The sequence below is a fragment of the Trachurus japonicus genome, chromosome 20 (genome assembly GCF_045865225.1).
Source record: "Trachurus japonicus isolate A0001 chromosome 20, Traja_1.0".
Classification (NCBI taxonomy): domain Eukaryota; kingdom Metazoa; phylum Chordata; class Actinopteri; order Carangiformes; family Carangidae; genus Trachurus; species Trachurus japonicus.
In genome coordinates this window covers 14,917,112-14,931,246 of record NC_140926.1, presented here as the reverse complement: position 1 = coordinate 14,931,246, position 14,135 = coordinate 14,917,112, and the positions used below count along the sequence as shown (strand labels likewise).

Below are 14,135 nucleotides of genomic sequence, written 5' to 3'. Positions count from 1 at the left end.
GGTGGTGGTGGTGGTGGGCCGACATTATAGTCGTTTTATAATCAAATCAACAGAAAAGATAAAAGGCTCCTTTGCCCACATTGAATAGCAAATGGAGATAAAAGCCTGTGACAGCAGACTGAGAGCAACATTATCAGAGATGACAAATCCAATCACGGCGCCAATTAACATGACATACCTATTTTATAACCTCTAGATATTAAAATGTAATGTCTGCTTTGTTGTTGCCTATAAGGATGAAATATCAAAACTGACTCAATAGATCAGTTGTAAATTTGAAATAGAAATGATATATTAAAACTTTAATACTTTCTCTAAAAGAAAATCCACAGCCAGTTAGCTTAGCTTAGCATGAAGGCTGCAAATAGAACTCACTTAGCAGCAAACCTATTTGTTTAATTCACATTCTACATATTAAACAACTTAATAAGTTAATGAATAAGCTTGAGCAGTTGTGTTGAAGGCAGATATTGTTGCCTCCACACGCTCTAATGTGGCTGCTCACTTATACACTTGTACTAATGCATCTCACCACTGAGGAACCTGCAGAAGCAGAGCCACTGCAATCTGCCACAAGCCATTACAGAGATGCCAATGGCTCTCACTTAGCCTTTTTGATCAATTGATTGTTTCTGACCGGAGCACGGTCGGTTCTTAGAGGTTATCAATGGGTCAACAGAGAAGGGGAGGAGAGGTTACCACAGAGCAATGGCAAATGCAGTGAAGCATGGGATTAGAAATGTAGTAGAGTGTTTTTTTTTTTTTGATAAAGCAATGTTTAGTCCTCTACTTTTCACATTTTCTGTGATTTTGGAGGGAGAACTGTGAAAACATGCAGCATTCAAGAGCCTGTGTCGTTTTAAATGTGATTTCTGAATTCACAGGAGGGGATCGAAAGTGAGACAGAGGTGTTGTTTTTGAGGGAGGAGGGAAATGATCTGTTATTTCGCCAGCTCCCATTGCGGAACTCAGAGGAAAGCTGATTTGTGTTAATCCACTCTCCTTGTCAGGCTTGTGCGAACGCACCGCACTGCCTGAATTTAAATATAGCAGATGTTGTCTGACAGAGGTATGAACATATCATAGAGCTGTAACCGCTACTGAAGGTGATATTAACTATGATGTAAGTGCTGATTTTTTATTCCACATCTCTGACTGGGAATTGCATGCTGCTTGAAATGTCACGTTGGGCTGGAGAAATGACAGAGGAAAGGAAGAGAATAATCAGCAGCTGCCAGCTGGCTAACTTCAGGGCACACTGCTGCAGTCACGCCTACATGATGAGCAACATTATGGCGTTACTGGGAAAAAGGTTCAACTCTAGGTCCCTGCACACCAAGAACACCTAAAGGTTCAGCGCTGCCCTCTGCCAGTGTTGCTATTTAAGAACACCGTGCAGCGTGCAGCTATAGCATCTTATCACCGGGCCCTCAAAAATCAATTGATAAATCAATCCAGGCCTTAGAATAGAAAATAAGTGGAGGAGGTGCAGGAAAATGGGAAGTTCAAATAAAAGAGGCAATTCAGTAATTTTCAGGCTTCTTGATGCACCCTATTATTATCTCCTCCATGGCAATTTCCAGTTGCCATAGGGACAGAAAAAATATCATCAATTAAACTGCGCAGGTTGGTCTACTGAAGACAAAATGTTTGAGTAATTATTTAAGACAATAACATGTTTTTAAGACAAAAGGAGATTATTATAGTGTTTTAACACAGGAAAAGTTGCTCCTTTAAAAAAATATTAGAATGAAATACAAAAACTCATATCTTTATCTAATTTTTTTTTTACAGCTTTACATAATCAAGATTGGTTTGTCCAAGTTTCCTGACCTGGAAGTACAGCAGGCAGAAAGACAAATTTAGATGAGAGTGATTGAGTTAATGCAAAGGCATTAATTAACCTCTCCATCCTTGTGACAATTGCAAAGCCGTCCATATGCGATGGAGCTTTGTCCACAGAGGTGAAGTGCATGCAGGGAACACAATGTACTTGAGGAGAGAAATTAAAATCTAAAGTAGTGAAGCGCTCCTCCCTGAGCTCTGTGTCTTCATCTACATGATTGTGTGACACACTGTGTCTGCAGGCAGAGCTGCTGGAAAGCCCAACCACAGACCATGGTCACATTGTTAGAGGACACTGGATGACCACAGTGGAAACTTGCCATCAGCGCTTTGAAAGCCTCCCACACATGGACGCAGATGCACACACACAAGCAAGAATCAACACACACACACACACACACACACACATACACACAATGGCCTACACAAATCCAGATGCGCTCGTGTACGCAATGCTCCTTGCGTCTGATGGACCAGTGTTGACAGTAGAAGCCGCTGATGACTCACCATCAGATAAGTGATCAGCCAGCCTCCTCTGAGTCACCTGAGTGTTTTGATCTCCATTTATCACTGTAATTGCAGTCAAAGGTGGAGGCAGCCGACCAGACCCACCTGTCGTTCTCTGTTTGCCTCTCGCTAGGTAAATAAAGTCTTCATTTCACGTGTGTTGGCTCTGCAGTAAAAGACACAGACATCCGTTTGTCTCCATGGACAAAGCCAGCCTGACATTACACTATCTGCCGAGTGCCGAGGCCAAGTCTGCCCATTCATACAATCACTGTAATTATGATAGATGATTAATGCCATCAACTGATAGCTGTTCACGTAAACTCTAATAGCAGTTTAATGGCTTGCATAACAAATGGCCCCTGATTTTATGCCACATTTAAGGGGAGCATTAGTAACTGGGATGAAGCCTGAATTGGAGAGCTCTTGACAAAAGCCAGACCATTTAAAAGCAGGAGGAAGAGGAACGTAAGGCTTTCACACAGCAGGAGAAAAGAGCACACACACACACACACCACCAACACCCCCCCCCCTACTCCCACCTCACAAAGTTATTACCCCAAAAAAAGGAGGGGGGGGTCTCAAGGGGAGACTGAGCATTTGTCCATCTCAGCTGTTGTTGGAGAATGTGGCTCTGCACTAACCTGATAACAGCACATTTTCACTTTTGTGCACATGCAGCACACACACACAGACACACAGACACATAGACACACACACAACACATCATTTTCCACTGGGTTACTCTTATTTTGGCCATTGTTTTGCTCGGCTCTCTCATGTGTCCCCCTCTCCATTTTCAGCCCCGTCCCCGCTCTGTTTGAATATTATTACATTTTCCATGTGTGAGAGGCTCAGTCTTTTTTTTTTTTTTTCAAAATAGTGTGTACACAGAGCCACAGCACTGAGGCACAGTGGCAAAAGCTATTCGCGCCAGCCCTCAGATATTTACATAGGCATCACTGAGTCTGCAATGAGGTGTCGGATATATTCTGAGTATTGCCACATTTTCCAGTATGTTTGCAGCCATGTCTGATTACACTGAACATATGCATCAACCAGAGTAAGAGTATTTTCTATGTAATACAATAACTTCTTAGGGATGTTGTATTGCCTATTGGTGAATTAGTCAAATGTGTTCGTTTGACATCAAACATGAAGGATTCACGCACTAAGAGGCGAAAAAAACAAACAGTTTTCCCCATCCCATCCCCACCCGCCTGCACACCTCTGGCTGCTCTGCTGGATAATTCTTCTACATTTTATATCTGTCTGCGCCACCATTCCCTCTAATCCCCCACCTCTCCCCCCCGGCGCCATGAAACGGTGCCTCCATTTTCCTCTGAAAAGCTGACACAGTTCATTCCCCCTCCACCACCATAGTGGCGTTGCCATCCTGCAGAGACACACCTCCACGAGATATCAGGTACATTGCTGCCTCTCTCTCCCCTCTCTGGCATGACATGGGCAGGAGCTGGGTGACGCACATGCCATGTTGTCAAATTCAGGCTGTCGTTTGTTCATGAACACACACACACAGAGCAGAGCTAAAGCTGATTGAAGGAGCTACATTTGGAAAGAAGTGCAGGAGCTGCTGTTGTGCAAGTGGATGATAAATCACTCGCTGAGGAGGATTTTACTCATCAACAGGAGGAAAAATAGCTATTGAGTTTTCTTTCTAGGTCAGCATGCATTCTGAAGATCATGTAGCCAATATGTATATTTCAAGATTTGTTGGGAAGGAGGCGGGGTAGATGTGACATGGGACATCAAAACTAGGATTCATGCAAATGAGAATACATAATGAGATGTATGAAGCACTGCAGCAGAAATATTTGGTAACTGCAGACCACCTGCATGAACACCGTGTCCTGCTGTTGTTTCACAATCTTACCTCACAACCCTGACATTTTCGAGATGACAGAAACATTGCCCCAGTGTTTCTCCCATTCAGGCCTATGATGCAAAATTCACAGTTTCATGCTTTACTGCTCCTTCAGTGAGTGGCATGCTATGTCGTGTGCATCTTTTTATATATGTTGACTGAGGAGGCCCAAAGCCAGGCAGGCATGCGCTGCGCTCTGGGGGCGGTGGTTAACTGGTAAATGAGGTTAACTCCGAGAGACAGCTCCCTGTCGGGTCCAAACCAAGCCTTGGTAGTGGTGGGGTTGTCACAGCAAATATGTCAGAGACACAGGAAAACAGCAGGGAACGTGCTGAGTCGTGTTTCTCCATCTACTCACATTCACAGTGAGAGGCTTGAGCCGAACCTTTACCCCTCCGTCTCAGCTGCTGCTCCTCACCAAAACAAAAAAGGCCAACCCGATCAAAACAAGTGAGAAAACTGAGGGCGAAAAAAAAACAACTCACGTTCAGCACCCTGACGTTTTTTGTAAGGAATCTGTCGATGCAACAATGGGCAAACGTCAAGTACATTCTCCTGTATTGAAAATCTACAATAGTAGTAGAGGGGATGGTACGTCTCTGATGCTATAAGCAGTTTGATTGGAAACAACTTGTATGCCGTGGATGAAAGCGAAGCCACCTCTTTCAGTGGGAGCCACAGTAGCAGATGGGTGCAGACTTGACATCAGCAGGGTCATCTTGACAGTAGAACAATGTGTGCCGTCCTGTGTGGCCAGCCCCTCACCCCTGCTGAATGGCAATTAGCTTCGGAAATAAAGCAAGGCAACCACGTTTAACCTCCTTATTGGCTGCTGCATCCTATTTGCGTTATCTCTCACTTTGCTGTCGCAAGGGATCAGCGTTTTATTTTTAGTTGTTTTGCTGCCAGATTGGAGAGTAACAGAGAGTGAGTGGTGAAAAACATCCCTGAATATTGAGCAACTAAGAGTTATAAGATGTTGAAATTGATCACTCTGGACGTTTTTGGCCACATTGGCAACTTGGTCAGTCCTCAGTTTTCCAAACTAAAAACTATGAGATGGATTGCATTTAAATGTTGTACAAACATTCATGTTGCACAGAGGATGAAACCTAATGGCCTTGGTGATCCCGTGGCCTCTCCTTACTATCACAACATCTACTGAATGAACTGGCATTAAAGTTTGCATGGATGTTCATGATTCCGACAGGAGGTGTCTTGATGTCTCAACTTTTGCTACTTATCTCGGCCAAAATTCACACATTTGTTCATGTTCACTAATGACTTTTGAGTGTGCGATTAGAAATCGTTAGCATGCTAACATGCCAAACCAAGGCAATGAGCACATTATTATACCTAAAGCTATAGCTGTTACTACAATTAGCTGATGGCACCACTGTTCTTTTGCAGCAGCATAGAAATGCTAGTTTGGCTCTTGTCTCTTATCCTTGCTCATTACTGGGTGCCTATCATCATCATCATCATCATCATCAACGTCAACATCAACATCATCATGTCTGCAAGCCTGTCCTTTGTAGACCATAGCAGAATTCAAAATCAATATGCAAAAGAAAATCAATAAATTACAAGTGACCTTTCCGTTTTTTTGTGAATACTGACTCAAGCCTCGCAGAGAAGAAGTGGTGGTGGATGATTTTGTCCACAAAGTTCCTTGTTTCGACCATTTTGGCCACAGTTCACTTCCCTTTTCATACAGACGGTCGATGTTGGTTTCCTTTGACCGTGACTGTGATCTTTGCCAAACTATGTAGCTTTGGGTGAGCTCATATGTCGTCCATAGGAGTGGGAGATCAATAATCCTCATGTGAACTGTTTTTGAAGTGGTTTTCAAAAACACTGTCACTATTATGTAACTGAGGGATTGTGGCTGTGTATTTTTTCCACCTTTCTACCCGCAGTAGGTTTTTTAATTGGTTTTCTAACAAGTGCAGGAAATTTAAATTAAAGCTGCACAATATTTCACTGATTCTTATTCCAAAGGGTTACAGCAAGTGTTGCGAACTGTAATTAAAGATCAAATCAATAATATATCGTAGGCTAATGTTTACTGGGAGCAAATTACTCTCTCCCATACAACGGGGCAAACACATATCCAGCTGGTAATTACTGCAGGGTGAAAACAACTTCCTGCTAAATTCAGGGCCCTCGCGGTGACAGTCCTCTGGCATGAATTACGCAAGAGGAGGCCTGTACGTTGGTGGTCTATCACAGAGGGGCACTTACTAAGATTATTCCCAGGCTGTGGTGTGCACGCTGCATGACGCTTGTATGCAAATACAGCTCCCGGCACCTCCAAAGATAGGACAACTGGTGCCAACATAACTGTGATTAGGGTGGGAAGGTGTCAAGAACAGAAAATAGAACTATGGGAGTGGGCTGTGGCTTTGTGCCCACACACATGAACAGAAAAGTGGTTATTTAAAGTGTTTTATGTCACTCTTATTCTTATGTACCATATAAATATCTGTAAATTGTCACACATATAAGCCAGTCTATCTATTTCCCAGTGACACAAAGTCGACCCTGCACATCCAAGATGTAGTTCAATGTGGAGATGTGTGACCACAGTGGTTGAAGCATTTACTTGCTCATTTTTCAATGCTGTCCTCAGCAGCTTTATCTCAATACCTATTTCATCCTTTCCCCTCATCCTCTCTCTCTTTCTCTCTCCCTTTCCCTCTCTCTTTCTCTGTAGTTATTCTATTTCACAATTGGTCATGCCGCAACGACAGGCTGAGGCAACGGGCACTATGCTAGTGCCTGTGAGCCGAGCCTCTCGGGGTTGAGATAAAACTAAGCTGACAAGTGGGTTCAGCTGCGTCACAGTGTCCTTTTGAAACATTCTCAGAAACAGGAGAAAACGAAGGCAAGGCATGTTCCTCCAGCGGTGACTCCCTTTTACACTTCACCCGTGGCTCCTCCTGGTTAACCCAGCTGCTGGCTTTTGCCTCTAACTGCTTCTTCAAATAACACTGCCTTCATGCTGGAAAACCTTGCATGCGGGCAACATAACATGTTCACCCTGAGGTCATGAACAGAAAACCATCCCTCCAACGCTGTAGATTTAACAAGCATGCGTTTTTATTTTTCCTCAAATTTCCCCATATATATATTGATAACTTCAGTGTGTGGGCAGAGCCAGAGCTCCTGGGCTGTTGCTACATATTCATCTTAGAAATAAAATCCTCATTTATCACCACACACTCACACACATAGGCTAGGTGTTCCCGGGGAAAGCATCCTTAAGAACACCACTGACTCTCTGGTGGATAAAGACAAATCCATCTCCCTCTCATGTTTCTTCCCCCACACAGTCTTTTCTTTCGCTTAATGCCCATCCCCCCCCTCTTCAGCTGAGGAGTGCCCTGGTAAATAATTGAGGCATATTCCCCCTCTGCTACTCTAGCTTTCATGTTTTTTTGTTTTCTTTTCATTTTTTGGGGTGAATCTGATTACTCTGATGTAGAATTATAAACTGAGAGCTACTGAGGATGTATTGTATGTGTGGAATTATTAGTGGCTGATGCTGCACACAGGAAATGTATCAGAAAACAAAGATCATCAGAGGTTGGATCAAAGTGAAACAAAAATGCAAATATAGGCCTCTACATAATAAGCTAGAGAACTATAATTTCAAACCAGCGTGTATGTAATTTAATGTTTGGCATCCCTCTGTTTGCTCCTGCTTTCATTTTGAAGACAGCTTTTTTCAGCCATGTGTGTTGGCCGACCCTGCCAGGTATGATATGTATAAATATATATAGCCAACTGTGGACATATGGTGTCTGTCCCAGATATTAAATATGCAGCATTCAATTATATAAATCATACAAATGAGTTATCAGTGTTGTTAAGTTTTCTGTAATAATGTAAGATACTCCAGTTCTGTCAGATTAAATACCATAATTATACCAGATAATACCATATGGCAGATGTGATTTTTGTAAAAACATTGTGCAGAAACATGTCTCCACGTATTAATGAAAATGTGATACAAGAGACTGGATCTGAAATGCAGTGGCGAAGAACCGTTGAGCTCCATGAGGTGTTTGCTGACACCTGCTGTCTCAAAGCAAGAACTAACCTCCCTGTGAGCGACTGGTGCCAAGATCAACAGGAAACTGTTATTAGCTCCACTGAGGAGGTTGTGTGTTTAACTGTTGGTTTGTTTGTTTATTTATTTGCGAGTCAACAGGATTATGCAAAAAAAATTACTTCTCTGATTTTGCGGATCTAAATGAAGGCATTTATTTTGGGGCAGATCCAGATGTTTTTTTTTTTTTTTTTTAAGTATATTTTTTGGGCTTTTATGCCTTTATAGATAGTACAGTTGAGACAGACAGGAAATGGGGAGGCAGAGAGAGGGGGGATGACATGCAGCAAATGGCGCCCGACACGGGACTCGAACCGGGGCCGACCGCAGCGAGGACTGTGCCTCTATACATGGGGCGCCCGCTCTAACCACTACGCCACGCGACGCCCCGATCCAGATGTTTTTTAATGATTAATTTGACTTTTCTCTGAAGTCTGGTGAATTTTGTTTTGTTGTGATGTGTTATGTGAGAAATAGGGTTAGAGGGTTAGACTAAAAAAAAAGCAAGTAAACTACTGCAGGTTTATCTTGAGCTCTTTTTTATATACTGTATATAAATATTTGAGTATTTACATCCATCCTTAAAAATCATAAACTTCAAATAATTCAAATAAAAGAGAAGAAGAAACAGATCTGAATCAGAGAGCTGCAGCACATATGACTCCCTCATTTACACCAATCAAAAGTCAAACATACACAAAGAGGAGAAATGACAGTTAAAATGAGACATAAGGCAAAAAGGCTGAAACGGTAAAGGCCTGAGATTAAATGTGTTCTCGTCAAAATTAACCCCCCGGAGAAAACAAAAACATAAAATCCATACTCCATATAAACGATTAACAAATTAAAATCACATGATGGATATGTGTGAACTCTAGCTCAAACTTTCTTTTTTCTCTATTTTGTTTCAGACGACATCGCAGGTGACGACAGTGAGAGCAACAAAACCGAATATTATTATTCACCTTTGGCTTTTTTTAGTGCAAACTAGGATGATTTTTATAACAGCGACTAAGACTCACCTAAGACTTCACTCTGTTAGATGTTGAAACATACAGTGTACCTAAATTATAGGATACATTCATACAGTTATAATTATCTGTCTGGCTTTACTCTCAACGCCCCATCTCTCTTAAATGTGCAATTCAGCATGCAGTAGTGGCACTTGTATATAAATAAAATAACCTAAAAAAAGTTCCAGTGAAGCAACTTACAGTCGTATGGGGAAGCTTTTTGTACCATGATGTGCTCTTAACTCTTTTATGCAAGTCAGCTCAGGAGTTAAAACAAGTTCCTTACTCTCTAGTGCAGCAGTCCTCTTAATTGTCTATTGCAGCAGGTTGTGACATCTCCTCCGTCACACTATTAGCTGAAAGTGAGGGCTCACAGCTGGTACCTTGCATCTCTGGGATACTTGTGTCACACAGGTTTTCTGTGGCGTCTTCAAGGCTACCTACAACCTCTCTGCTTGGAGGAGCTGCGGTGATCAGGTCAACAGGATGCTCCAGCTCAGACGTCTGCTGGATGTCTGATTCTTCATCCTTCTCCAGAGATGCAGGTCTTTGAGAAACAGATAAGTCATCTAGAAAAAAAGAAAAATTCTCCTTCATCGATAATGTTTGGATGTTGCTATGCACGAAGAAAGATTTACTTTCTTGTTACGCCCTATTAGGTTGTTTAATAATCCTCTGCTGTTGCTGTTTTAATGGCATTGAAATCATCCAATCAAAGACGGTTCAATAGTTTCTATCCTGAGGGAATAGAAAATAATGCACTAACAACGAGGTTAAATGAACCCAGAAATATGATGCGGGCCAGTAAAAACCTGTTCCAACCTTTTTTTTTAATGTTTTTCTCTTTAAGCCAGGTGGCACTAAAAAACATGTAATAAGCAGCACAGTTCACTTGCAGAGAGTGTGAATGTACTTACCCAGGCTACACTGATCACCGGTGTCATCTCCGTAATTAGCATGCATGGACGTCTGCACTGTGTCATTACTGGAAACCATGTCTGATAAGTCTGGAGTCTTTGCTTCGGGTATGTCGGAAATATCTGCGATTTACATAGAACAAATGTCCATTATGCTGTGTTAAAAACACCAAGATCAGACACTGGAAACAAATTCATGCTTCTTCTAATTAGATTTGGTTACCCAGGTCTACAGCTGGCTGTGTGGGCGAGGTGGCTGAGGTTACTGACAGCTCCTGCACAGCTCCTTCGCTTTGATTCAAGTCTGTTTCACCGACGCTAGGAGAGCTACATTCAGCCGCAAAAGGCACCTGAAGAAAGAGAACTCATGTTTCACTCTAGACTCAACAACGTCTCGAATGCATTTTAAACTATAAAACAAAGACAGGTGTGATAACTGAAACCTCAGTGTGGTCACTTGCAGGCAGCTCTTCGGTGCTGCCAGCAGCTGTCGACTGCGTGACACTCTTATTCTGGTCGTTTGGCAGAAATGGACGAGTGGGGATCCTGTGCAAGTAGCCATAGCCGATACCACAACCGAGGCTAGAATGAAAAGGCAAAGAAGACAGAAGTGACGCAGTGAGAAATGGAAATTTGTTACATTAATATTCATCTTAATCAATCATCTTAAAATACATGCCCACCTTCCCTCTCCTCCCCAGGCTCCGTTAGGCGTCACTACGACCTCTCTGCATTGATCAGACTGCGTGTTGTACACCAGCAGCTTCAGAGGTTTCCCCTCATTGGCTTCAATCAATGAAAAGAAATCTTCTGACTGCAGGCATAAGAAAAATCTATTAATAATTTACAGTGTAATTTGTTGAATGTGTTTGTCTTTAAATATCCATAAGGGCAAAAGAAAAAGAAAAAACACAACAAAGCTCACATCTTGTAACACCTGGTCTGCTCCCACAATGAAGTCATCATGTGCAATGAGGCCGGCCAGGGCTGCAGGAGAATTAGCTTCTATGTCCTAAAAATGGTAAAGAATGTTATAAAAACATTTTATCTTAAAATATTGAAAATAATCTATATGTGTGAATGTAAATATGTTATTAACATTTGAATATGTTATGTATGATATTCTATTTTATTCTAATTTACACCATAAATACTGAAAGAGTACGGGCTGATGATTCCCTCACTGTTGGTGTTTAACTGTTTTACATCAAGGTCATAAAGACACAGTTTAAACAAAAGAAATATAGACTTTACTTACCAAGACGTGCCACACGTTCTCATTGGCTCCTTCAAAGCTGCAGAAGCGGACGCTGGCCCCCAGCAGACCCTGACCACCCCACATGTTACTGGGCGTCACCTCCAGTTCCCTCACCCGCTGGGTTTTAGAGTTGTACACTTCAAGTTTGACCGCTTTTTCTACATTGGCTTTTAGGAGGTCTTTCAGCAAGTCGCTCTCTTTGTTCTGGCGAGACAGAGACATTTTGAACAAACCCAGCTGTGACAGCACAGACATGACTGACCTCAGTTCAGGTAAAAGGACATAAAATGAAATTATGGCAGCAGACCATTTGGCCCATGTTTTCTCCTGAGTCCTGAGGCCATAACACAGGCCCGATCTATAAATTCTATTGTAAGGGAGGACAAATTGGCTGTCCTGTTGGGTTTGAGGTAAAACAACAGCACAGTAGCACACAGACTATAATAAATTAGGTTAAAACAAACATCTAAATTCATTTTAAAACAAAAGAAAACATCCACAGCAAGTTTATCTTTTTTTTCCATTTCATGTTTGGCTTACGGATGCTGACCAACATGTAGCTCTAAGGTAAGTGTTCAACATTCCTCTGCAGGGATAGACTCACATTAACAAACAGTGTTCATTATGTAAACACATGGTCATTTCAAGCTTCTTGGTGACTAATGCCACAGAACCGGATTGACACGTAAAGCCAAAACTCATTACAACAAAGATCCTGGTGGCATAAATGGCTGACAACACCTATTGCTCAAATTTCCTCACCTATTTTTGAACAGATCACCATAACAAATTAACTTTTTTATTATTATTTATCATCCTAATGCATTACATACAAACTAATTGGGAATATTTAGGCATTTGGCCTGGAGACATGCCAAAGGTAGGCTACACTTGGCTCAAGCATCATACTCATCATCTACTCACAAGTCGGGTATTTCCTATAGAGAGGATAAAGTCAAAGAAGGGCTCCAGTCCAGCCTTGAGAGCAGGGGACTCCGCTTGAACCTGAAACATTTCAACATTTAAAGCAGATATCAGTGGAATGTTTTTGTTAATATAAGTCCTAAATAGTCCTATTTTCCGTCAGCAATCACTTACATGAAGTATTTCAGCCTAAACACGAGTCTCTCCGTCACTCTGCTCTGCTGTAACCCGAGGAGAAAATTTTCCTTGTGGGATACAAGTGTTATCCAATGAGGGGAGAGAACGGCATGAAGGGCTGTGTGTGCAGCCAAGGGATGCGCGTGAATGTGGTGACGTAGCACGAGGACCAATTGATGCCTGACAAGGGCGGGGGCTGCTAACTCATGGTGCGTTCGAGGAAACTCGTACTTTGTGTTTTTCCTTCCTGTGAAGTCATACCAGTTCGATCTGGTACGAGTTCACGGGTCGGAAGTTACGAGTGGCCGTTATAGGGAACTTTCACAGACAACAGGACGGTAAAAACACGAGCTACGGGTTACCTGGAACGCTACCAAGTCGTAGTTGTGACTTGAAGCTGTAACTTACGGTTTCAAAAGCCTGCCTTGAACACAGCATTAGCCGAAACGGCCGTGCCGATGATATCTGCTTTAATTTGATTTCATTTCATTTCAGAAAAAACAACACAGTCATCATGTCGCCCCCACGTGTCCACTTTAACATACTGCAGTGTGTGTGTGCAGAATTTGGGGCATCTTCAATGCGAGACACCACAACAGCAGGTGCACCTCAAATACTGAATGAGCCGATATATTAGGGATAATATTAGTGTGTGTTTCTGCAGTGACGCTAAACAATTACAGTCGGTGTCTATTAACTTGGGTGTGGGCCAAGTGCCACCTCATCATGGGCGGACACCGTTAACGCTGACCACGGTTTTACGACTTACTATCACAGAGTTACATGTCAGCAACCGACACTTATTATGTTTCTTCATATTAAACGCGACAACGCTGTCTGAGCAGGAGTTAGCATAGTTAGCATGAGGTTGACACAGTAAGAGGAAGCGAGGGTTGTGTGTGTGTCTGTGTGTGTAACCTTGTGCTACGCTACAGCAAACGTACCCCGTGGACATGATATCCACTGTTTGTTCCACCGTCCGACAGAAACGAGCTCTGCGCCAGCCCCATTGCCGCCTTGAACCGTTTCGTTTCCCTCGCACAAAACTAAATGTCACTGAGGTAGGGTAATGTAAGAAGGCATCACTAGGAGCGACTCAGCTGATAGCAGCTAGCTAGCGCCAAACAGCTGAGGCAGGTTGGCAGCAGCAGAGCAGCAGCAGCAGCGGCGGCCGGGCGGCCAGGCAAAGCTAATAAATAGAGATGACAGAAAAATCGATCGACAACTGGACTCCAGTTCCACGAGGCTGTCCAGCAAACTGCGCTCGATTAGCTTTCCTCGCCATGGTTGCCTAACAACAGAGTACGCCGGTGTGAAAGATACAAAATCTCATTCATGAAAAAAGAACATTGTTGAACTTGCATTAGAAAATGTAGCTACATTTGTTTGTAGCTACCTTATATAAAAAAAACTTGAGAGAAATCAAGCATATTTTGACAGCGCATGATGACATAGCTTATAAGTATCCCAAGAAAGAAGGAAAATGTTACTTTTT

The 14,135-nt window shown here is 42.5% G+C and overlaps 1 protein-coding gene across 1 annotated transcript; it reads right to left on the bottom strand.

Moving 5' to 3' along the window:
- Positions 1–8,873: 8,873 nt before the first annotated feature.
- On the bottom strand, positions 8,874–13,800 carry LOC146966670 (Golgi reassembly-stacking protein 1-like). Its single transcript, XM_085763646.1, has 9 exons — positions 13,585–13,800; positions 12,464–12,544; positions 11,540–11,743; positions 11,207–11,293; positions 10,965–11,095; positions 10,725–10,863; positions 10,505–10,631; positions 10,282–10,404; positions 8,874–9,933 (listed from the first exon to the last, which is right to left on the bottom strand). The coding sequence occupies exons 1-9, from the start codon at positions 13,648–13,650 to the stop codon at positions 9,671–9,673; spliced, it is 1,221 nt and encodes a 406-aa protein (XP_085619772.1). The 5' UTR covers positions 13,651–13,800; the 3' UTR covers positions 8,874–9,670.
- Positions 13,801–14,135: the final 335 nt, after the last annotated feature.

Bases quoted from the DNA above. Each gene is read 5' to 3' on its own strand.
- LOC146966670 (XM_085763646.1), bottom strand. From the start codon at position 13,650: ATGGGGCTGGCGCAGAGCTCGTTTCTGTCGGACGGTGGAACAAACAGT. The intron at 10,405-10,504 runs GTAACCAAATCT...TGTAAATCGCAG, and splicing joins ACAGCCAGCTGTAGACCTGG to ATATTTCCGACATACCCGAA. The intron at 9,934-10,281 runs GTAAGTACATTC...CTTTTTTTCTAG, and splicing joins CGGTGATCAGTGTAGCCTGG to ATGACTTATCTGTTTCTCAA.